Genomic DNA, 24,209 nt, shown 5'->3' with positions numbered 1-24,209 from the left:
CCAGCAGAGACATTACAGTGACACAGAGACAGCAGGACAGCAATGCATACAAGAGAGAGAGATAACAGAAAACAGCAGAGACATTACAGTGACACGGAGACAACAGGACAGCAATGCATACAAGAGAGAGATAACAGAAACCAGCAGAGACATTACAGTGACACAGAGACAACAGGACAGCAATGCATACAAGAGAGAGAGAGATAACAGAAACCAGCAGAGACATTACAGTGACACGGAGACAGCAGGACAGCAATGCATACAAGAGAGAGATAACAGAAACCAGCAGAGACATTACAGTGACACAGAGACAGCAGGACAGCAATGCATACAAGAGAGAGATAACAGAAACCAGCAGAGACATTACAGTGACACAGAGACAGCAGGACAGCAATGCATACAAGAGAGAGAGATAACAGAAACCAGCAGAGACATTACAGTGACACAGAGACAGCAGGACAGCAATGCATACAAGAGAGAGATAACAGAAACCAGCAGAGACATTACAGTGACACAGAGACAGCAGGACAGCAATGCATACAAGAGAGAGAGATAACAGAAACCAGCAGAGACATTACAGTGACACAGAGACAACAGGACAGCAAAGCATACAAGAGAGAGAGATAACAGAAAACAGCAGAGACATTACAGTGACACAGAGACAGCAGGACAGCAATGCATACAAGAGAGAGAGATAACAGAAACCAGCAGAGACATTACAGTGACACGGAGACAGCAGGACAGCAATGCATACAGGAGAGAGAGATAACAGAAACCAGCAGAGACATTACAGTGACACAGAGACAGCAGGACAGCAATGCATACAGGAGAGAGAGATAACAGAAACCAGCAGAGACATTACAGTGACACAGAGACAACAGGACAGCAATGCATACAAGAGAGAGAGATAACAGAAACCAGCAGAGACATTACAGTGACACAGAGACAACAGGACAGCAATGCATACAAGAGAGAGAGATAACAGAAAACAGCAGAGACATTACAGTGACACAGAGACAACAGGACAGCAATGCATACAGGAGAGAGAGATAACAGAAACCAGCAGAGACATTACAGTGACACAGAGACAACAGGACAGCAATGCATACAAGAGTGACACAGAGCAACAAGTGACAGGATTACAGAAAAGGAGTGAAGACTGCAGTGCAGTGTCTGAAGAGATTGTGTGACAACAGCTGGCAGACAAAATACAGAGAATACAGCGGTGCTTCTTATACATTAAGTGATCATTCACAATTATCAATTCAACATATTTGTCTCATCCTGGATGTTGCTAGGTAACCACCAGACATTTCTCTACTTTCCCTTCTGTCCTATGCAAGAATTCAGATCCACTTTAAAAAGACAGCAGTGAAGAAGTGACAAATAGCAGAGTGCTGTGTATGGAAAATTCTGGCAAGTAAATGCTAATAAACTGAATTACTTATATGGTTCCTGAACTAGCCCTGATCCTAACAGGCTGAAGATAAGAAGTTTATGAATGTTTTGTCACTAAACTATTTTTTTATCCATATCATTTAATACAAATATTTCTTAAAAAGAACTTGATTGGTGTCTGGAGGATTTCTTTACAGTTAAAGCATTATAGAGGTGTTACATTTGGCGTACAGTCGGCAGGATATTACCTAAGTGCCTTAAAACTGGAAGATGGAGTCTCAGCCTACACTTCCCACCAGAAATGATGCTTCAGCTACTCAGGCTGCAGGAGAATGGTCAGCAAGCTACACATCAGTGTTGACCATGACTGCTATTGGGATGTTAGCTGCATACCTACCAAGGTTCAATGGTTATAATATGGCCCTGAGAGAGTGGAGTGAAAGAATAGAGAGTGCTGTGCAGGCTTATAAAGTGCCAATAGAGCTGCATATGGAAATAGCAGTTATAACTTTGGAGGGAGATGCTCAACGAACAGTAATTAATGCTAAATTGCCCACACCAGTATCGCTGAAACAAATTATCGAGGTATTGGAAGACATATATGGAGATCCTACAGAGCTGCATTTATGGAGAAAGAGATTTGTTGACAGAATTCAGAAGGATAACGAAAATATTCCTCAGTTCGCCAATGCCTTACAAGAAATAATGAGTGGACTACAGATAAAAGAGGAAAAGGAAAGAGGACAAACTACCACAGATTCTGCTGTGTGGCTGAGAGATCAGTTTATATGGGGATTAAGGAGCAACTTTATTAAAAGATCCTTAAAACAGAAAGTAGAATATTCTCCAAGTTTGAATTTCCGGACACTTCAAAGCTTAGCTATCAAGCTCAGTCAGGAGGAAGAAACCAATCAGCTGGGAACACTGCAACAAAACACCACTATGATTACTCATACAAATTCAGCAGTTGAATTCATAACCAATAATACTCAGGGGAAATTGAGAGAAATAAAAACAACACTCAAAGAACTAAGTGAAGAGTTAGCCAAAATGAAACAAAACATGGAGAAAACTGAACTCAGAACAGAACATTCAAGGTGGAGATATAGAAACACGGAGGAATCAGGATGTTGGATCTGTCACCATAGTGATCACACTGCAAGAGACTGTGGAAGAGGTTTTCAGAGAAAATCAAGGAATTCTGCAGTGGTGGTCCGCATGGCAGGACAAAACAAGAAGGCCTCAGAGAAATGGAAGGAAGATAAGCTAAAGAGAAAAAATAAGGTCATCGCAACCAAAGTTCTAGGCATTGTCAAATGGTTTCATGTGCGAAATGGATACGGATTTTTAAATCGGAATGACACCAAAGAAGATGTGTTTGTGCACTGGTCTGCCATGAAGAAGAACAACCCCAGGCATTATCTTTGCAGTCTAAGAGATGGAGATTTGGTTGAATTTGACGTTGTGGAAGGACGGAAAGGTACAGAAGCCGCTAATTTAACTGGCCCTGGTGGAACTCCAGTTCAAGGTAGCAAGGATGCAAGACGTTGGAGACCATATAAGCCTCAGGGACACTATGGTGATTATCACTTGAAGAGCTTCTTGTACAGCCAGAAACAAGGAGGAGCAAAATACCCTGTACAACCTACTTTATATGAAGAATTTAGACAGAGGTGTGATCCAGATTCATCTGTTCCTCAACCAGGAAGAACAACAAGTGATACTGAAAGTTTTCTGGAAGCTGGAACTAATGAAGGAAACAAAAGTAAGAATCCAGATGAACCTATTATTCATGCTCAGGGTAGAGCACCAGAAGATTTAGGCCATCAGAAGGCTGAAGACTGTGAAAGTAGTCGGATAAATAGAGAAATACCAGGACCTAGTCAGCAAGTAATGATTAACGACTTCTTAGTAGGAGATGAAGTATTACAACATAGAACAGATACTTCTCGAAGAAAGGAAGTGGAATTGTATTGGCAACCGATGCTACAACCTCAACGGCTCAAGCGTTCTAAACGGACACAGTGTTCATCGGAAACCATTCAGCTTACAAACGTCAAGGTAGCTCAAGGCAAAGAGTTTGAGAAGTCAGAGAAGGGAGAGCAAAGGTGCTCTACACAAACAGAACTAGACCACGAGTCAAAATGGAAAAATACTCAACATTCCCCACTTCCTGAACAGTTCGGATTATATGTAGACACTGTGACTTGGTTAAAAGAAAAATTGTAGGGACTACAATTTGAAAAAAAGGGGGTGAATGTAACCCTGTGTGTGTGTCATTGCAACAGACACACACACCAAGGGTTACAGATGCATTTACTTTTTGTGAAAGTGCTGCTGTAAAGGGAACCTGCAGGTGCTGTCAGGTGGAGCCCATGAGCAGGAAAGAAGAGAGAGAAGCTGGGCATGTGCAGGGAGGAAGTAACAGTTGAGTTTTACAGTTGAAGGCTAGTGAGGGGGAGGAGTCAAGTAGCCATGGAGACTGAGGTGATGAGGCAGCAAGAAATAAAGTGTGTCACGATACTATACTGTACTGCAGCAAGAAATACGCTTGATTTGTGAGGAAATAGAGTAGAGACACGGGAAGAGACCAGCCATTGGTGAGACGGTCTGAGCAAGGCAGAGGCACAGACAAGGGAGCACTTACTGAAAACTAAACTAAGGAAGAGAAAGAGAGCTGCAGACATTACAGGAGAGGAGAGAGACCACTTACAGCTACAGGCCAGTAAAGAGCAGCGATACTGGAGAGATAAGCCAGAGGAGAGAGAGAGCTGCAGACATTACATGAGAGGAGAGAGACCACTCACAGCTACAGGCCAGTAAAGAGCAGCGATACTGGAGAGATAAGCCAGAGGAGAGAGAGAGAGCTGCAGACATTACATGAGAGGAGAGAGACCGCTCACAGCTACAGGCCAGTAAAGAGCAGCAATACTGGAGAGATAAGCCAGAAGAGAGAGAGCTGCAGACATTACAGGAGAGGAGAGAGATCACTCACAGCTACAGGCCAGTAAAGAGCAGCGATACTGGAGAGATAAGCCAGAAGAGAGAGAGCTGCAGACATTACAGGAGAGGAGAGAGACCGCTCACAGCTACAGGCCAGTAAAGAGCAGCAATACTGGAGAGATAAGCCAGAAGAGAGAGAGCTGCAGACATTACAGGAGAGGAGAGAGACCGCTCACAGCTACAGGCCAGTAAAGAGCAGCAATACTGGAGAGATAAGCCAGAAGAGAGAGAGCTGCAGACATTACAGGAGAGGAGAGAGACCACTCACAGCTACAGGCCAGTAAAGAGCAGCAATACTGGAGAGATAAGCCAGAAGAGAGAGAGCTGCAGACATTACAGGAGAGGAGAGAGACCACTCACAGCTACAGGCCAGTAAAGAGCAGCAATACTGGAGAGATAAGCCAGAAGAGAGAGAGCTGCAGACATTACAGGAGAGGAGAGAGACCACTCACAGCTACAGGCCAGTAAAGAGCAACAATACTGGAGAGATAAGCCAGAAGAGAAACAGTAAGCAATAAGAAAGAAAGACAAGGATATTAAAATGTACCTGTAACAGAGAGAGATAACAGAAACCAGCAGAGACATTACAGTGACACAGAGACAACAGGACAGCAATGCATACAAGAGTGACACAGAGCAACAAGTGACAGGATTACAGAAAAGGAGTGAAGACTGCAGTGCAGTGTCTGAAGAGATTGTGTGACAACAGCTGGCAGACAAAATACAGAGAATACAGCGGTGCTTCTTATACATTAAGTGATCATTCACAATTATCAATTCAACATATTTGTCTCATCCTGGATGTTGCTAGGTAACCACCAGACATTTCTCTACTTTCCCTTCTGTCCTATGCAAGAATTCAGATCCACTTTAAAAAGACAGCAGTGAAGAAGTGACAAATAGCAGAGTGCTGTGTATGGAAAATTCTGGCAAGTAAATGCTAATAAACTGAATTACTTATATGGTTCCTGAACTAGCCCTGATCCTAACAGGCTGAAGATAAGAAGTTTATGAATGTTTTGTCACTAAACTATTTTTTTATCCATATCATTTAATACAAATATTTCTTAAAAAGAACTTGATTGGTGTCTGGAGGATTTCTTTACAGTTAAAGCATTATAGAGGTGTTACACCCCTCCTGCTTAAGCTCAGCAGCAGCCGCCACTATTAGTAAGAGGCAACGGGCGGGGATGCCTCACCTCTTCCGTGTTCCAGCATGCGTTCCACTGTTGTCACTTCCTGCAATGCCGCACACTGTATTAGTGTAATTTGCCTTTTTAAAACAGAAGGAAAACTGCAATAATTCAGCTATAAGTGAACATTTGTGGTTACCCACAATGCACTGCTACTAAATATGCAAATTATTCCTTTTCACCCTTGGTAAGTCAAGCAAGCCTATGGGCCTGATTCACAAAGCGGTGCAAACTGTTTAGCACGGGTGTGCTAAACAGTTAGCATGTGAAGTGCCGTTCGCGGGCGTTTGCACAGGCAAAGTGCTGCGATTTGTGCGATCGCTGTCTTTTGCACGCGCAATTTGCCGCGAATCGCTGCACTTTGCGCACACAAAAGTCCGCCAATGGCACTTCCCGTGCTAAACAATTTGCACTGCTTTGTGAATCAGGCCCTATTGCTTTAAATTTTACACATTCATATCAAACCCACATGTGACAGCCTATTTCAGACTTTTGGTCCTCATCAGTACATAGCAGGGATAGATAAGGCTGTATGAGATAGGGCTTGGACCAGTACAACAGAGTAACCAAGCAGCTCAGGGTGACCCAAACTTCTAAGAATGTATAGGAGGATAAAAGAGACCAAAAAGCCCTCCTACTAAAAAAGCAAAGCTTGGTGTAATTTTCCTTCTTAAAACAGAAGAAAATCTGCAATAATTCAGCTAATTCAGCAAGTGAACATTTGTGGTTACCAACAATGCACTGCTACTGAATATGCAAATTATTCCTTTTCACCCTTGGTAAGTCAAGCAAGCCTATGGGCCTGATTCACAAAGCGGTGCAAACTGTTTAGTCTGGGTGTGCTAAACAGTTAGCACGTGAAGTGCCGTTCGCGGACTTTTGCGCGCGCAATTTGCTGCGAATCGTGGCACTTTGTGCACGTAAAAGTCAGCGATCGCACGAATCGCGGCAACTTGCGCGCGCAAAAGATCACGATCGCGCAAATTGCTTTGTGAATCAGGCCCTACAGCTTTAAATTTTACACAGTCATATCAAACTCACATGTGACAGCCTATTTTAGACTTTTGGTCCTCATCAGTACATGGCAGGGATTGATACGGCTGTATGAGATAGGGCTTGGACCAGTACAACAGAGTAACCAAGCAGCTCAAGGTGACCCAAACCACTCGGAATGTGTAGGGGGATAAAAGAGACCAAAAAGCCCTCCTACTAAAAAAAGCAAAGCTTGGTGTAATTTTCCTTCTTAAAACAGAAGCAAATCTGCAATAATTCAGCTATAAGTGAACATTTGTGGTTACCCACAATGCACTGCTACTGAATATGCAAATTATCCCTCTTTGCCCTTGGTTTGATATGACACTACTTCTTCTTCTTGCTTGGACCAGCCGCTTCTTCTTGCTTGGACCGGCCCTGGGGGCAGGGCGCTACTTCTTCTTCTTGTTTGAAGGTTGAGGCACTTAGTCTATTATATATATAGATAGGATTCTCCGGTAGTTTACAGTATGTAATCCAACAGTAGACAATAAATCTCATTCTTATAGTAGTCAGTATCCATAATACAGGGGATTGGATGCCAAAAGGTGGAAGCACTTCAAGACTGGTTTATTCCAGGTATGGTTACACTGTATGGTTACACTATAAGCTGATGTGGGCAGTTGTTATTTAGACACTGACACAGCTTGAGAAAGGAGAGTTTCCCCCTGAGACATCGCTTTATTGCTACTGCTGCTGCCAGCATTGTGTTATGCATGTGTCTTGGAATTCAAAAAGCCTAATTACATATTGATGCGGCAGGTTGTCACTTTGTACAACGGCATACAAGCTCCCACATGCTGACAAACTAATGGCCCATACTCACGGGCATCAAAAGTGGCCTGTCGCCAGCACACGTGAGCGTGCGGGCGACAGGCCGGCGACAGCTCCTTGCCAGGTCCCTCCGCGTACACACGCGGAAGAGGGACCAGCGGCTCGACGGAAGCTGTCGCCGACGTTCCTCCTCCCCCCGCCGGAAGCTCTGCATACCTCAATGGAGGTTGCTGTCGCTAGTCCGCGTACTCACGCGGACTAGCGACAGCTGCGGCGGAGTTGCGGCGGCGACTGTCGCCAGGCGATTGAACATTTCAATCGCCTGGCGACATCAGCGACGGGCGACAGTTCGGGGTGCGCGCCCGTTCAACGGCCCATACTCACGGGCGACCTGTCGCCGCAACACACGCGCGCCGCGGCGACATTTGTAGCCCGTGAGTATGGGCCATTAGACCAGGCACACCATCAAGACTTCCAGGTGTGCTTTCCACGCTATACGTTAATGTTTATTCTTTCCATAAGCACTGCATGAGAAGGACCTATACAGAGTTGCTGACAAGCCTCCTTATTTGTTTTCCCACTATTCTGGCAGATGTACTATGCCAGGAGAATCCCCCATGAGGCAGCACGGTGGGGTAGTGGTTAGCGCTCTTGCCTTGCAGTGCTGGGTCCCCAGTTCGAATCCCAGCCAGGTCAACATCTGCAAGGACTTTGTATGTCATCCCCATGTCCTTGGGGGTTTCCTCCAGGCACTCCAGTTTCCTCCCAGTTCCCCCAAAAACCATACAGATAAGTTAATTGGCTTCCACATAAATTAGACTAGTCTATGATACATACACTACACGATACATACATAGACATGACTATGGTAGCATTAGATTGTGAGTCCCTCTGAGTGACAGTGACAAGACAATATACTCTGTACAGTGCTGGGTTATGGAGCTAGTAAAAAAGGGCACACAGGGATAGTGGACAAAAAGGGCGCCGCCATAGACTGTAATGCAAAATATCGGCTATTCGGCGCCCGACAGGAAAAAAGGGCGCCCGAGAAATACTGTAACGGTTACAGGGATCGTCTTAACAAAAGTTTTCGTTTACAGGATAAAGTTTATAACAAATATCGTTTACAAGTTGGTTTTGACTTTGTATTATACTTATTTTTTCGTTTGTAAATTTCGCTTATATGAGTTTTACCTAGTTTTTTCGTTTTCAAATTGCGCTTACAAAACTATAACAACTAAAATTTCGTTTACACTTTTTTTTATCATTTAAAATTCGTTTTCATATGTATAATGCTTAAATAACGTTTCTCAACCTGATTGTATTAGAAATACATCGCTTTTGGTATTAACTTTGTTTTTACACTTCTAATGCGTTGATTATAGTTACTAAAATATCGCTTTAAATATTACTGTTATTTTAAGATTTCTAATGCATATGTGATTGTAAGGCTATCTATTGTATTGTATGTGTATATATATTATATATACCTTTTTCTACTTATAATATTATTAATGTATACGTGATTTTAAGGCTAGTTATTCTATTACAAATATATAAATTATTTTATTCATGTTATTTGGAGTGAAGTATTTTAAGGATTAAATATATTATTGTTTATATGTGTTTAGCGTGTTTGTGCAGTGGGGATGGTTAGGTTTAGGCATTACTAGGGGGTCTAGGGGTTAGGGATAGGTACAGGGAGGGTTAGGTATAGGTTTAGGCACCACCAGGAGGGTCTTAGGTTTAGGCACCACCAGGGGGGTCTTAGGTTTAGGCACCACCAGGGGGGGTCTTAGGTTTAGGCACCACCAGGCGGGTCTTAGGTTTAGGCACCACCAGGGGTGTCTTAGGTTTAGGCACCACCAGGGGGGTCTTAGGTTTAGGCACCACCAGGGGGGTCTAGGGGTTAGGGATAGGTACAGGGAGGGTTAGGTATAGTTACAGTGCAATATACACCACCAGGGGGGTGGTTAGGTTTAGGCACCACCAGGGGGGTGGTTAGTTTTAGGCACCGCCAGAGGGGTCTTAGGTTTAGGCACCACCAGGGGGGTCTTAGGTTTAGGCACCACCAGGGGGGTCTTAGGTTTAGGCACCACCAGGGGGGTCTTAGGTTTAGGCACCACCAGGGGGGTCTAGGGGTTAGGGATAGGTACAGGGAGGGTTAGGTATAGTTACAGTGCAATATACACCACCAGGGGGGTGGTTAGGTTTAGGCACCACCAGGGGGGTGGTTAGTTTTAGGCACCGCCAGAGGGGTCTTAGGTTTAGGCACCACCAGGGGGGTCTTAGGTTTAGGCACCACCAGGGTGTCTTAGGTTTAGGCACCACCAGGGGGGTCTTAGGTTTAGGCACCACCAGGGGGGTCTTAGGTTTAGGCACCACCAGGGGGGTCTAGGGGTTAGGGATAGGTACAGGAAGGGCTCTGTATGAGAGTAAGGTTAGGTATAATTATAGTACAATATATGTAATATATACAATTTATTACATTATGTGTATTTACACAAAGGGGGGGTCTAGGTGTGAGGGATAGGGATAAGGAGAGATATCTGTGACCCTAAAGTTAGGTATAATTGTAGTAAAATACCTGTAAAACCTACCATTCTAGTACTATGCTTAATACAAGTGTAAATATCGTTTTTGCTATAGACGCTATTTGACGTTGCATTTCAGAATTCGTTTCCTGTTATAGACGGTATTTTGCCATTTCATTTCCGTTTATTTAACCTATTTAGCACTAAATTATCGTTTATAGCCTCTTAAACGAAAAATATGGTTTTGCATTCAAACTTACAATTTCGGCTATACCCCGCACCCTTTTTTCCAGGCGCCCTTTTTTGATACACGCGCTGTGTTATATGCCAGCGCTATATAAATAAATAAAAATGAGGAGTTGGACTAGTTTAAAAACGGTTTCTAACTTTCTAAGATGGGTTCAGAGATGCCAGATTAAGACCTCCTGTAAGTCATAGTTACATAGGATATGTTACCTCATTGGTTTGGATTGGAAGGGCATCATCCTCTACTATATTACGAAGGATGTGAGCTTGCTTCTGTCTTTGTGTCACTCGACTGAGTTGTCTCATCTTCATATCCAGCTTCTTATTGAACTGGGCCTGTTTTTCTTCCAGAGCTCTACTCTCGTTCTCGATCTCCTGCTGGATTCGTCTCTCCCGCTCCATCTGCTGTTGTCTTCTCCTCTCCTCTTCCTGCCTTCTCCTCCTCTCCTCCTGCCTTCTCCTCTCCTCCTCCTCCTCCTGCCTTCTCCGCTCTTCCTCCTGCCTTCTGTCTGCTTCCTGTTTGCCTAAAAAATTAAATAAAAGCCATATTAGGAAGTACCTGTAATAGGAAAGATGTTCATCATAGTATATAGAACATTTGTTTGAAAGGTTTTTCCATTTTTAGTAAGAGAAAGAAACCATCACAGCAGGGCTGTGGAATACCCAGATAGCTCATAGTGACCCAAAATCAGAAGGAAAGTATAAGGGGCTAAAAGAGTTCAAAAAGCAGGACTGTGGTGACTAGTCTTGAACAAGCTGTGATCTGTGGTGGGTGGGTATGTAGCGTAGACCTTTGATCTAGTAGTAAAGGAAACTGATTCATACACTGAACTAGAAATAGGTTTCTGAATATGAGTCCATTTCTTCTACTTCCAATCAATATTTCTTCATTTCCAACGAATCCATTGAATTTATATAAGTAGTCATCACTTTGACAGCACAGGGAACTACTTCAGAGTACCATCACTACCCTCCATGTTTCATCATAAACCAATGGTTCATGAGCTAGCATGCAGGGTAAAAGTAATTTTTTTTTTAAGGTGTTCCTAATTTTTCTTTTTTTTTTTTTTGTAGTTGCTGTTCTGATTGCCAGAGTTTGATTTATGCAGGGTAGTGGTATTGAGCAGTCAGTGTGATAAGTTGGCTTTTTGACAGCTAGGAATTGCTAGATCTTTTTTTATGTAATCTTTATTCAAGATAATACTGCATATTACAAATACTGTCTTTTGAAATGTATCATATCTCAAGTCAATAGTACATTGCCAAGAAATTTCTTATTTCACATTTCAACTAAGGCACCACTGAGGATTGCTGGACCTAGATACAGTTCACCTTAAAGTGAAGCTCTCAACCATACCGTCTCAGAAAAAATAAAAACACATTTATAAGTAGATAAATACTTGCTCTACTTACATAACATGTATTGCACTGTCCACATTTAGATTTTTAGTCATTTTTGCTATTGTAAAAAAGAGAAAATCCTTCGTAGGATTTTCCGTTTTGTCTGTGTCTGTCTTGGAGCCAATCCTGACATCATTTCATCCCTTACTCTGTCTGTATATCATTGCCCGTCCTCAGACACTTCCACCCAAGTCACAGTAGAAAGTGCATTGAGAAATATTGGCCAATCAGAGAGGAACAGAGGTGTGGGAGGGGAAAACAGGAGAGAAAGAGGCTTCAGCCAATCAGGCTGCATTAGTTAAGTCTGAGTGGAAAGCGATGCGCTGTGCCTTTAGCCCAGCGGCATCATGACCCCAGGCGAGTTCTCACGAACTCCCAAGTATAGTGGGGTAGATGAGGGATTAAAAGGTGAGGGGCGGGAGAGAGAGCTGAGGCAGGGCTATGGGGGCTGGAGCTAGTTTAGTGCAGGAAGTTAAGAGGGGCTTCCGGGGGGTTGGTCACAACCTCCGTGGATGGCAGTCTGAGCAAACGTCCCACCCACCCGCCCTTTAGTTTAATTTTAGTAAGGTTGGGAGGGGGTTGGTGGTTTTTTGTTTTTAAGTTGGAGCCAAAAGTTTGGCGCTTCCATGGGTGGTGGGAGACAAGCGTTTATTAGGTAGGGGGTAAGTTTTTCCCGGGGTAGGCCGTTGGGGTCTGAGCTTTTAGTAATTATTCTCTTTTCTTTCAGATGTCACAGCTACGGCGGCGGTCCCCTTCTGCTGGGAAGGGTGGCAAGTAAGACTGAGGGGTCTGAGTGCTAATTGGGGTTCTGAACGAAATAAATGGACGATTTTGAAAATTAAGGTACTGGGTTATTTGGAGATTTAAAGGAGGAGCATGGCATGTAAGCCCACGGAACTCCCGGGCCAGGTAACACGGCTGGGAGTTTGGTTGCATGCTCGGGTGGACGGTTGCAATTTTGGGGGGCCCCTCGGTCGCCACCAAGTAGCAGTGGGGGATGAAGATTGAATTCTTCAAGCGTTTTGTTTGATTATTGTTATTTATGTTGTATCTAAACTGTTCATTGATTAATGTTATTTGTTGGTGTGTTCAGCTGTGGACGAGTATTAAAGTGTCACTCCAAATGACAACAACATGGAGTCTCTAGTATTCATTTAGTTGTGAGTGTAGTGGGAATGGTCGGTCATGGCTGCTTTAAGTATAATATAAAAAAAAAAAAAGAAAGGTATTGGTTGTTGGGAAGATATATCGGGGGGAAGAGTGGTTCGGTAGTGTAGGATATTTAGTGGGTGCGTGAGTGTATAAGGCTGCTGGGTCAAGTAAATTAAAAAAAACAGCATGCCCTGCAACATCCTTTGTGCGGCAGACGTACCTAATAAGAGCCAGGGAAACTGGGGAATGATGTTTTATGGAGAAGAAAAATAAAAGTGATTTTTAACTTTTGGATTGCCTTGTTGGTATCCTTTATTGTTTTTAAAAAATGTTATTGGCAGAGTATCAAAAACGTACAGGCAAGACATGAAGGGTGCATACAGAATGCGTCACTGATATAATATGCCATAAGAAGAAGCTATTAGTATGGATAAGGCAATGGAGAAAATGATGGTAACAAAAAGCACTAAGTTGCGTCTTGCCTATCACAGCAATGCCAGATGGTAATGACAGTGTATTAATCAGTACAACATTGCAACAAGCAATAACAATAGTAAACAACCAACATAGTGGAATGTACAGAATATTAAAAGAGAATGAATATAATATTTAGATCAGATCAGAAAATATAAGGCAATACATAATGGATAGTAACATTCTACCAACTTCCAGAATAAAGTCGTTATTTTTATCTTATTTTACCCATTTGGACCACACCTTAAAGAGGAACTCCAGTGAAAATAATGTAATAAAATAAGTGCTTCATTTTTACCATAATTATGTATAAATGATTTAGTCAGTGTTTGCTCATTGTAAAATCTTTCCTCTCCCCGATTTACATTCTGACATGTATTACATGGTGACATTTTTACTGTGGGCAGGTTATGCAGCTGCTCCTAGCTGTTCTGGCCGTTACAGACAGCTTTAAACAGCTAATTCCTGTCTGTGAACCTTGTTACAGTGTGGCAGTTTGCCAGGAGTACCGCGGTACTCAGAGCTTCTTGTGGGAGGGGTTTCAGCACAAAATCAGTCATACAGCGCCCCCTGATGGTCTGTTTGTGAAAATCATTATATTTTTCATGTAAAAGGGGGTATCAGCTACTGATTGGGATAAAGTTCAATTCTAGGTTGGAGTTTCTCTTTAAGGAACCTGGATAAGACTGAACTCCTAATCTTTCCGCCTTGTGCTGTTTCACCCCCCACAGACCTCTACGTCACTGTCAATGGCACAATCCGTCGTCTAACTGTACAAGCCCGCTGCCTGGGTGTCACCCTGGACTCAGCCCTCTCCATCAACCCCCAAACCGTAACTAGGGCCTGCAACATCTCCAAGATCCGGCCTTTCCTGAGCCCAGACACAGCCAAACTCCTTGTCCATGCCCTCATCATCTCCCGCCTGGACTGAGGAAGGCAACTCCCTCCTGTCAGGCCTTCCTCAAAACCGCATCGCCCACCTACTATCCATCATAAACGCAGCAGCCAGACTAATCTACTCCTCCCACCGCTCTGTCTCCACAACTCCCCTACGCAAATCCCTCCACTGGCTTCCAATTCGCTTCAGAATCAGCTTCAAGATCTGATGTTTGGCCTACAAATCCTTACACAAGTCCTGCCCGACCTACATCTCTGACCTGCTCAGCAGATACACACCTGAACACCCACTCCACTCCTCCAACAACCTCCTCCTATCCAGCTTCACTATCCTATGCCTGGCCTACAAATCCTTACACAAGTCCTGCCCGACCTACATCTCTGACCTGGTCAGCAGATACACACCTGAACATCCACTTCGCTCTTCCAACAACCTCCTCCTAACCACCCCACACATCTCGCACTCCCATGCACGACTACAGGACTTTACTAAAGCTGCCCCCATCCTGTGGATCTCTCTCCCACTGCTCATCTGGCTTGCCCCCACCTTCAACACCTTCAAAAAAGCACTCAAAACTCATTTCTTCAAGGAGGCCTACCCAAAATCAACACTGCCCTAACCCTCTCTGCCAAGAACTTCCTGATGCACCCCCTCCTATCGTGTCACCAACCCCTCCCTGTAGATTGTAAACCTTTGGCAGGGCCCTCTCCCCTTGTGTATCATACTTGACTGTGCACTTTACCCAGAATTATGGGAACTTGTATTTTTACCGCTACCACTCCAGTGTATGATCTGGCATTGTACTACTATCTGCCTTGTTGTGTATCTTATTGCTATTACCTGTATTGTTCTGTCACCCCTGTTATCATTGTCTGTAATCCTATTTATTGTACAGCGCTGCGTAATATGTTGGCGCTATATACATCCAATAAATAATAATAATAATTACTTTCTGGGATATCCCAATTTAATGTATGGTAGAACTTTATTCACTTGAAGTATCCATTCAGTTAGACTAGGAACTGTGGGAGTAATCCAACTCGTTGTAATAACCTTACGGGCATATAATAAAGATTCTCAAAGTATAATACCTTCAAATTTAGTTTGTTGGCCTTCTGGTATAGCCCCCAGCATACAGACCTTGGGGCAAACCAGCTGCGGATGCCCCTAAATGTCTGCCAGTGGGTGGGTAACCTGCCTCCAGTAGCCCTGAATGCAGTCACAGCTTCACACCATGTGCCAGAAGTCCACTACAGCAGCCTGACACTTAGGGCATGAAGAGGAATAATCAGCCCTGATTCTAGAAAGCCTGAGTCGCGTGGGATATGCGGGACGGAAAATATAGAACTAAGGCCCGGTTCACATTTGCATTTTTTCCCAAAAACGGACCAGTCCGGATCCGGTCCGGATGCATCTGGTTGCAATCCGGATCCGGTCCGTTTGCATCCGGATTTTCATCCGTTACGGATCCGGTTGCTATCCGGATCCGTTTTTTAAAGAGATAACAGACTATTAAAATTCCTGGGGTCTGGGAGGTCTGCAGAAGCCCTGGGGTCATTGTTGGAGACAGCCTGACGTGTGGAGACCATCCTTGGATAGAAAGACTGCCGTTTGAACCATGGATCCAGTGTATTTTTACTCATTTTACCTAGGAATTGTCTCCTTTTTAATTTGTACCTACTACTATGCTCCCACAGTCTTTTGCACAGCCTGACATTGCTGTGGTCTTTGTCCCCCTTGTCCCACAGGGCTGGTAGCTGCTGCACCTGTACAATCAGGTCCTCAGGTGTGAAAGTCCTGACCTCTTCTTGTGACATGGTCCCAAATAGCTCTAGCAAGAACTCACTGCTGCTCCACTCCTCAAATGCTGAGCCCATGTGTCACCATCCAAAATGGCCGCTATCACCATAGAAAACGCTACGGAAGTGGGGTACATAGGCCGGATTTTATAGCCAGTGTGTTGTGTCATTTCAGATTCTCATTGGTTTTTGCTGTGCGGATGGTGTAGTCAGGATCCGGTCCGGGTGCGGCGGCCGGATGAAGCGTACGGCAAAAATAGAGCAGGTTGGAAAAATCCGGACCGTAGCCCAGAGTCCGTATCCGGTCAGGATCCGGTCAGTGAGGAATGGACGAGTGTGTACGGATCCATAGAGTTACATTGGATCGCCGAACGTCCGTTCCGTTTGTACAGTATACGGTCCGGATCCGGTCTGGAAAATCCTGACGGCGAACGCCAATGTGAACCAGGCCTAAATTAGACAACCATTTGCCGATATAGAGGCATGCTTATGGGACTCTAATGCATCCTCCTATTCTTCAGATTCGAGATCAGGGATCATAGTAAGCCATTTACATTTTAGGGAAACTGAATCTTTATCAGCTATTACAGTAATAAGAGAGGTATATAGAGTAGTAAGCAAACCACCCATTCCTTGGGTACAAAGAATACCTAGAATAGGAAAGTCAGAAAATCTCATTGGGCCAGTGCCAAACTGTGGCTGCCAACAGTGCCGAAACTGGAGAAGTTTGTAAAAGTGAGTATTAGGAATTGTGGTAAAAAGAAAGAAATACGTGCACCTTCTGTCCTCAGTTGCTCGTGTTTATTTCAGCAGTAACTCAATCCATCACATCGGATCCATAGTTACAGTCCTACAATAACATACTGTGTGGCGATGGTGGTGGAGGAGATGGATGGCAGGCAATGGCGGGGGAGAGCGACTGCCGTTTCGTGTCACGGAGACACTTGGTCACCCTGCGTTCCACCTAACATACTGTGTGGAGATGTTGGTGGAGGAGGTGGGTGGCAGGCAATGGCGGGGGAGAGCGGCTCTCCCCCACCATTGCCCGCCACCCACCTACTCCACCACCATCGCCACACAGTATGTTATTGTAGGACTGTAACTATGGATCTGATGTGATGGATTGAGTCACTGCTGAAATAAACACAAGCAACAGAGGACGGAAGGTGCACGTATTTCTTTCTTTTTACCACAAAGATTATGAAACCTCTTTCCCTGTAGCTTGACGGAGCACACGTTCCTGATTGACAGCAAGTATCCGGCCGAAGGTGGTGAGAGTTTTGCTTTTTATTCCCTTCTACTGCACAGTTGAATTGAATTATATGGAGTGCCGCACTGTTTCTTCCTCTTGTAATACAGAAAGTATTAGGAATACTATAACGTGTTCTAAATTGCTTAAATGGGAGGCCCGTGGGAGCATGGGAGGGGGTCCACTAGGAGGTCAGGGAATGCTATGGGGGGACTGCCAGACAACCTGGCAGCAAGACCAGCAGAAAGCCAGAGCAGACAGGTAACTCTGCCTAGTTATGTTTAAATGACAAGCAAGTAAGAAGAGCAGGAAAGCTGGCACTGCTGCAAGTGTTCAATTTATTGTAGCATATATAAAGTGCAGGCGTGCAACATCTTGCAAATGGCATAAAAAGTCATCAACATACCCTTGTGAGAGGAGGCGTGGGTGGTGGTGGGTGCTGGGCATAGCGCTTCTACGGAGGCAGCAGTGAAACGGCTGTCAGGCACCTTTGCCCAGCACCCACCACCCCCCACGCCTCCTCTCACAAGGGTATGTTGATGACTTTTTATGCCATTTGCAAGATGTTGCACGCCTGCACTTTACCTATGCTACAATAAATTGAACACTTGCAGCAGTGCCAGCTTTCCTGCTCTTCTTACTTGCTTGCTGTTTGACGTTCCTAGCTTGAGCACGCTGAAGAGGTTCTAGAGAGGAGGTGCATGCGTTTCCTCCAGTGCACACTGCATGTCCTTTTAACTGAGTAGTCTTTGTTGCAATCGCTGTAGTGCCAACCGCCTGCTTCCCTTTGTCTATGTTTAAATGACACTGCCTATTTATGTGATATGCTGCATCTATTACCATTATTATTATTATTATTATTACTACGTTATTAATACAGAAGAAGGCTTCATCCAACGTTTTCCTGAGCAAGCCTACTTAGACCGCTGTTAAAGAGACTCTGAAGCAAGAATAAATCTCGCTTCAGCTCTCATATATAGCAGGGGCACGTGTGCCCCTGCTAAAACGCCGCTATCCCGCGGCTAAACGGGGGTCCCTTCACCCCCAAACCCACCCCTGCAAAACTTGGTCGTGGCTTGGTCGTAAATCTTCCCTTCCTGGAGGCAGGGCTAACGGCTGCAGCCCTGCCTCCAGTCGCGTCTATCAGCGGCGCATCGCCGCCTCGCCCCCGCCCCTCTCAGTGAAGGAAGACTGAGAGGGGCGGGGGAGAGGCAGAGATACGCGCTGACAGACCAGCGTGGGGCAGGGCTGCGGCGGTTAGCCCTGCCCCAATGCGGAAGCGCTCCCCCGCTGTTCAGAGGGGATTTGGGGGTGAAGGGACCCCCGTTTAGCAGCGCTATAGCGGCGGTTTAGCAGGGGCACACATGCCCCTGCTATCTATGAGGTCTGAAGCGAGATTTATTCTCGCTTCAGACTCTCTTTAAGTTCATGTAAATTTGGGTCCACCCATGACCACACCCACATTCTGGTGTGTGGCCACACCCATTTTCCAGCTGGACTACTCATAAGTGCCCCGGATCTCTTAGGATCTTAGTAACGCCCCTGCGTGTACTTTAACTTTTTGTGATAGTGGCCCTTTAATGGGGTGCATCTGGCATGAATCAGGGAACTTCTCTCTTGTTCAGAAGTAGGATTGTAAGAGTTATTTTTGTAAAAGTCGGGGCTGCAGTAGATCAACTTCTGTAGGGGAAGCAACGTGATTTGGAATGCTCCTGCAACAGTAATTTCGGGAGCAGGAAATTCGGGTGCTTGCAGCTTATTTACAACGTGGGAACTGTCATGGGTGCTAAAGCAAATATAGGCTATTGGGTGCCAAAAGGATCCGTCCAACCAAGACGTTTTCATTTTTGAAATGTATCATTTTGAAAATGAGAAAAGTATAATTTTATGAAATGTATTATTATTTTTATTTATTGCTTTTGAAATTTATCATTTTTGTATTTGCGTTATTTGTGGCTGTGGTAGGAATGTGCGTGGGTAAGGTTAAAGAGAAACTCCGACCAAGAATTGAACTTTATCCTAATCAGTAGCTGATACCCCCTTTTACATGAGAAATCTTTTCCTTTTCACAATCAGACCATCAGGGGGCGCTGTATGACTGATATTGTGGTGAGACCCCTCCCACAAGAAGCTCTGAGTACCATGGTACTCCTGGCAGTTTCCTGTCTGTGAACCTCGCTGCATTGTGGGAAATAGCTGTTTACAGCTGTTTCCAACTGCCAAAAAAGCTAGCAGCAGCTACATCACCTGCCCACAGTAAAAATGTCACCATGTAATAAATGTCAGAATGTAAATCAGGGAGAGGAAAGATTTTACAATGGGAAAACACTGACTAAATCATTTATACATAATTATTGTAAAAATTAAGCACTTTTTTATTACATTATTTTCACTGGAGTTCCTCTTTAAGTGGCAGGAAAGGGGGGGATAGGTTAGGCATCAGGAAAGGGGGTTTTAGAGTTTGGGGTCAGGAAGGGGGTTTTACGGTTAGGCATCAGGAAGGGGGGGTGGAGGTTTAAGGTTAGGGGTCAGGAATACATATGAATTAGCCGCCGGCAGACTTGGGCGCAGGATACAGGCAGCCGGTATATGGCTGATCCTGCTGCTGCACAAGTCCCAGCCGTGTTAATTACTATTCCCCCTCCAGGTCCACATGGATAGTGGGGAATGATGTAATTCCGCTTCCAGCCATTGCTGGCGGCCGAATTACAGTGTTTTGAATGTAACTTCAACTCCATCTTCTGACGGCGCCGAAGTTCCTCCCTGTGCGCCGCTATAGCTGTAATTCCTATTACGGTCTATGGTGGCGCCGGCTGCGCCCAAATCTCCTGTGCTGTAATTACAGCGTTCGGTTAGAAGGGGGTTTTAAGGTTAAGCAACAAGAAGGGGGGTTTAAGGTTAGGCGTTAGGAAGGGGGGGGGGGGTAGTTAGGTTTAAGCGAAAGTAAGCGGGAGTGTGAGGATAGGCATTGGAGGGGGGAAGGTTCTGTGTGAGAGTAAGGTTAGGTTTAGCTGTAGTAAACTATTGGTAACATTTACCAATGTTTTCCTATCATCATTACCACTGTAAATATTTTCTGTTTTCATTTATCGCCCAATTCACAATGCTGTTTGTTTAGACTTCTGTAGGCCTCGACCCGCATCCATTTTTCCTTGGGCTTTGATTTCATGCATATTTGCCCAGGAGTTGCAGAGTTTGGTCCCCATGCTTAACCACCCTGGCGTTCTATTAAGATCGCCAGGGCAGCTGCACGAGGGTTTTTTTTAAATAAAAAAAAAAATATTTCATGCAGCCAACTGAAAGTTGGCTGCATGAAAGCCCACTAGATGGCGCTCCGGAGGCGTTCTTCTGATCGCCTCCGGCGCCCGGAATAAACAAGGAAGGCCGCAATGAGCGGCCTTCCTTGTTTTGCTTAGATCGTCGCCATAGCGACGAGCGGAGTGACGTCATGGACGTCAGCCGACGTCCTGACGTCTGCCGCCTCCGATCCAGCCCTTAGCGCTGGCCGGAACTATTTGTTCCGGCTGCGCAGGGCTCAGGCGGCTGGGGGGACCCTCTTTCGCCGCTGCTCGCGGCGGATCGCCGCAGAGCGGCGGCGATCGGGCAGCACACGCGGCTGGCAAAGTGCCGGCTGCGTGTGCTGCTCTTTATTTCATGTAAATCGGCCCAGCAGGGCCTGAGCGGCACCCTCTGGCGGTAATGGACGAGCTGAGCTCGTCCATACCGCTAAGGTGGTTAAAAAAAAAGACTTACTTACTAAAAATCTTTTATTTTTAAGGTAGCCATACATCTAGCGATTCTGATTCAATTGATAAAGCAAGAAACTTTATTGGGCTTGAAAAATAGTTATTATCATATTCTGCTAATTACAGTTACGTGAAATGCCACGTAAACTTTCACCATTACGGACATGCGTAATTACAATTTAGACAGTTGATTTCATAAAGTCTATTCGTAAATTTGCATAATTTCTTGCCAGGTTTAGTGGTTAATAACAAAGCCCCTGTACATGCCATCATCTCCAAAATTGCTATGTTAAAGGATAACCGAAGGGACATGTGACATGATGAGATAGACATGTGTATGTACAGAGCCTAGCACATAAATAACTAGGCTGTGTTCCTTTTATTCTTTCTCTGCCTGAATGAGTTAAATATCAGGTATGTACATGGCAGTTCCTGTCTGGACTGGGTCAGACTTCATCAACTATAGAACACTGTCCTACCAGAAAATGGCTTCTGAGAGCAGAAAAGAGATAAAAAGAGTCAATAGTTCATAGATTTTTGCTCTGGCATACTTTAAAGTGAACCTAAAGTCAACCCAAAAAAATGAGATTAACTCACCCGGGGCTTCCCTCAGCCCCCTGCAGACGATCGGTGCCCTCGCAGCCCCGCTCCGATGCTCCTGGACCCGCCGGCGAACACTTCCGGTTTGGCCGTCACCGGCCGACAGGCATGGGAACGCGAGTGATTGTTCGCGTTCCCAGCCTGTATATCGCCCCCTATGCTGCTATTGCGGCATCCTGTTAGGTTTAAAGCAAACTGTAATTTATAATGTAGGTACTCTTTAAAGCAGGGGTCCCCAACCTGTTTCAGTCCAAGGACCGGGATCCAGACCAAACCTTTCTCCGGGGCCTGGGGGGGGTGTTACAGGGGGCGGGGTTAGTGCCTGAATCCCGCCAAATTTGTAGTGGCAGGAGCCCCCCTCCGATTTGGAGTGTATAGGTTAATAGGTAGGGTATCTAGGTATAGTTGCCCCCAGCATAGGTGGCTAATATAGTTGCTCTAGCATAGTTAGCCCAGTGTGGCTAGTATAGTCAGCCCAGTGTGGCTAGTATAGTCAGCCCAGTGTGGCTTGTATAGTTAGTCCAGTGTGGCTAGTATAGTTAGTCCAGTGTGGCTAGTATAGTTAGTCCTGTGTGGCTAGTATAGTTAGTCCTGTGTGGCTAGTATAGTTAGCCCAGTGTGTGTAGCCCGGACAGGTGCCCTGAGTGCCCCCTCCCTCCCTCCACGGTCGCCGGTCCAGTTACCTTATGAGCGGCGGCTGCTTGCACTTTTATATTCCGTGGTGGCCCCTGTCCTCCATGCTCTATCTTCTATAATCGCAGCAGCATGTCCCGCGGCTGCTAAGGAGGAAGGAAGCATGAGAGCGGCTTCCTGTGACGGCGATATACGCCGTTACCATGGTAACCGCTCTTGTTTCCTTCCTCCTTAGCAGCCGCGGGACATGCTGCTGCGATTATAGTAGATAGAGCATGGAGGACAGGGGCCACCACGGAATATAAAAGTGCAAGCAGCCGCCGTTCATAAGTTAACAGGAGCGGCGGCCGCGGAGGGAGGGGGGCAAGAGGCCAGATCCACGGCCCGGATGAAAACTGCTCACGGACCGGCACCGGGCCGCGGCCCGGTGGTTGGGGACCCCTGCTTTAAAGGATACCAGATGCGAATCAACTTAGAGAAATCTCTCTACCTCTCCTCTCCTTGCATTCTATCTAAATCGAAGTGCCCCCTCCGGCAGCCAACTACTGCCGGAGTCGGACACTACTGCGCAGGCGCTGGCTGGGCTACACACATCCTACAGCGCATGCCTGTGGTCGGGAGCGCTCTGCACATGCATATGACATCACTATGTCATGTGCATGATGTCATATGCATGCACAGTGTGCTCCCAGCCACAGGCAAGCGCTGTAGGACATGTGCAGCCCAGCCAGCGCCTGCGCAGTACTGCCCGATTCCGGAGTCTAGGAGTCGGGTTCATTCGCATCTGGTATGCTTTAAAGAAATTGTTTAAACATCTCAGATGTTTTATGCTACCTTGTCATTGCATTTCCAAATACACGCGGAAGTTATTAGGTATACTGTATATGTACAGACTAACCAGCAAGCTCATGTATGTATATATGTACATACTGTATAGAGTCTGGTGCCATATTTGTACAGTTTCACTATTTTTTAAGTTTATTCATAAATTAATTTTAATTACCAGTATGTCAACAATGTTGTGCTCTAGTCTTTTATTATACGTGAGGTGTCTATAAGACTTTTATTCTGACATATTTTGGTGAGTTATGACTTAAGAATTGGAGGTCTAAAATTCTTGGAAAAAAATATACCACTTTTAGACCCACAAATCCAGAAAGAAATGAACCGCCAGGGAGTTTAATGTAAATGGGAAGGCCCAAAAAAAATCAAAAAATCTAAGAGATACTCACCTAACAAGAGGGGAGGCTCTGGGCCCTACATTGCCTACCCACTCCTCTCATGGTCCGTTCTTTCTGGTGCTGGCTCCCCCGTTAAAATCACCTGCCGCGAGAGGTTTTGGAAGTCTTCGGGAGCCCAAGTGCTCCAGAAGGCAGGTGGCTCTGTACTGCTCATGTTTGAGGGCACAAGAAAGCATGCTCGTGCAGGCAGGGGCGTATCTGGGTAATATAGCGCCTATGGTAAACACTGAAATTGTGCCTCCCTATCCCCATCAGACCACTTTGTCCCATAATAACAGCTTATTTACTTGCAATGTTAGCCCCCAAGTAAAAATAACCAGAGGCAACACCCTAGTATAGGTAGCCAGAGGTAGTTCACCCAGTATAAGTAGACCCCAGTTTACGTTGCCCTCCCAGTATATGTAGAGATGTCTCCCCACTATAAGTAGTCAACCAGTATAGGTAATGAGAGGTTCCCCTCAGTATAAGTAACCCCCACAGTATAGGTTTTGCAGATATCCCCCAGTATAAATAGACCCCCCAGTATAGGTAGTGAAAGATGTCCTCCAGTATAAGAGCAGGTACAAATGCCTGAGAGGTATCCCTCAGTATGGTGGTGGAGCATGAGGGAGGAGATGGCAGCCATGGTGCCCATGAAGCTGTGGCGCCCATGGCACAAGCCATGTTTGCACCCCTCTAGATACGCCTCTGAGCAGGCGCAGTACCGTGTGGCACATCTTTGGTAGCACTTAGGCTCCCAAAGACTTCCGAAGCCTGCCCGCAGAGGCAGAGAGCAGTCTCCGACCCATCGGTCAGAGACTGGAGACTGCTAACGGGAGAGCCAGTGCTTGAATGCA

General features: G+C 45.4%; 1 protein-coding gene across 2 annotated transcripts in view; it reads right to left on the bottom strand.

Moving 5' to 3' along the window:
• Positions 1-24,209, bottom strand: part of LOC137532524 (uncharacterized) — a 92,541-nt gene that overhangs the window by 48,023 nt on the left and 20,309 nt on the right. For both annotated transcript variants that reach the window (XM_068253126.1, XM_068253118.1), the window contains exon 4: positions 10,391-10,704. In XM_068253126.1, the coding sequence (XP_068109227.1) occupies positions 10,391-10,704 (314 nt within the window). The remainder of the gene's footprint in view (positions 1-10,390; positions 10,705-24,209) is intronic.

This window comes from Hyperolius riggenbachi, chromosome 1 (assembly GCF_040937935.1).
Source record: "Hyperolius riggenbachi isolate aHypRig1 chromosome 1, aHypRig1.pri, whole genome shotgun sequence".
In the NCBI taxonomy this organism is placed as follows: domain Eukaryota; kingdom Metazoa; phylum Chordata; class Amphibia; order Anura; family Hyperoliidae; genus Hyperolius; species Hyperolius riggenbachi.
Note: the sequence above shows the minus strand (reverse complement) of the source record. Positions and strands in the feature narration are given on the sequence as shown.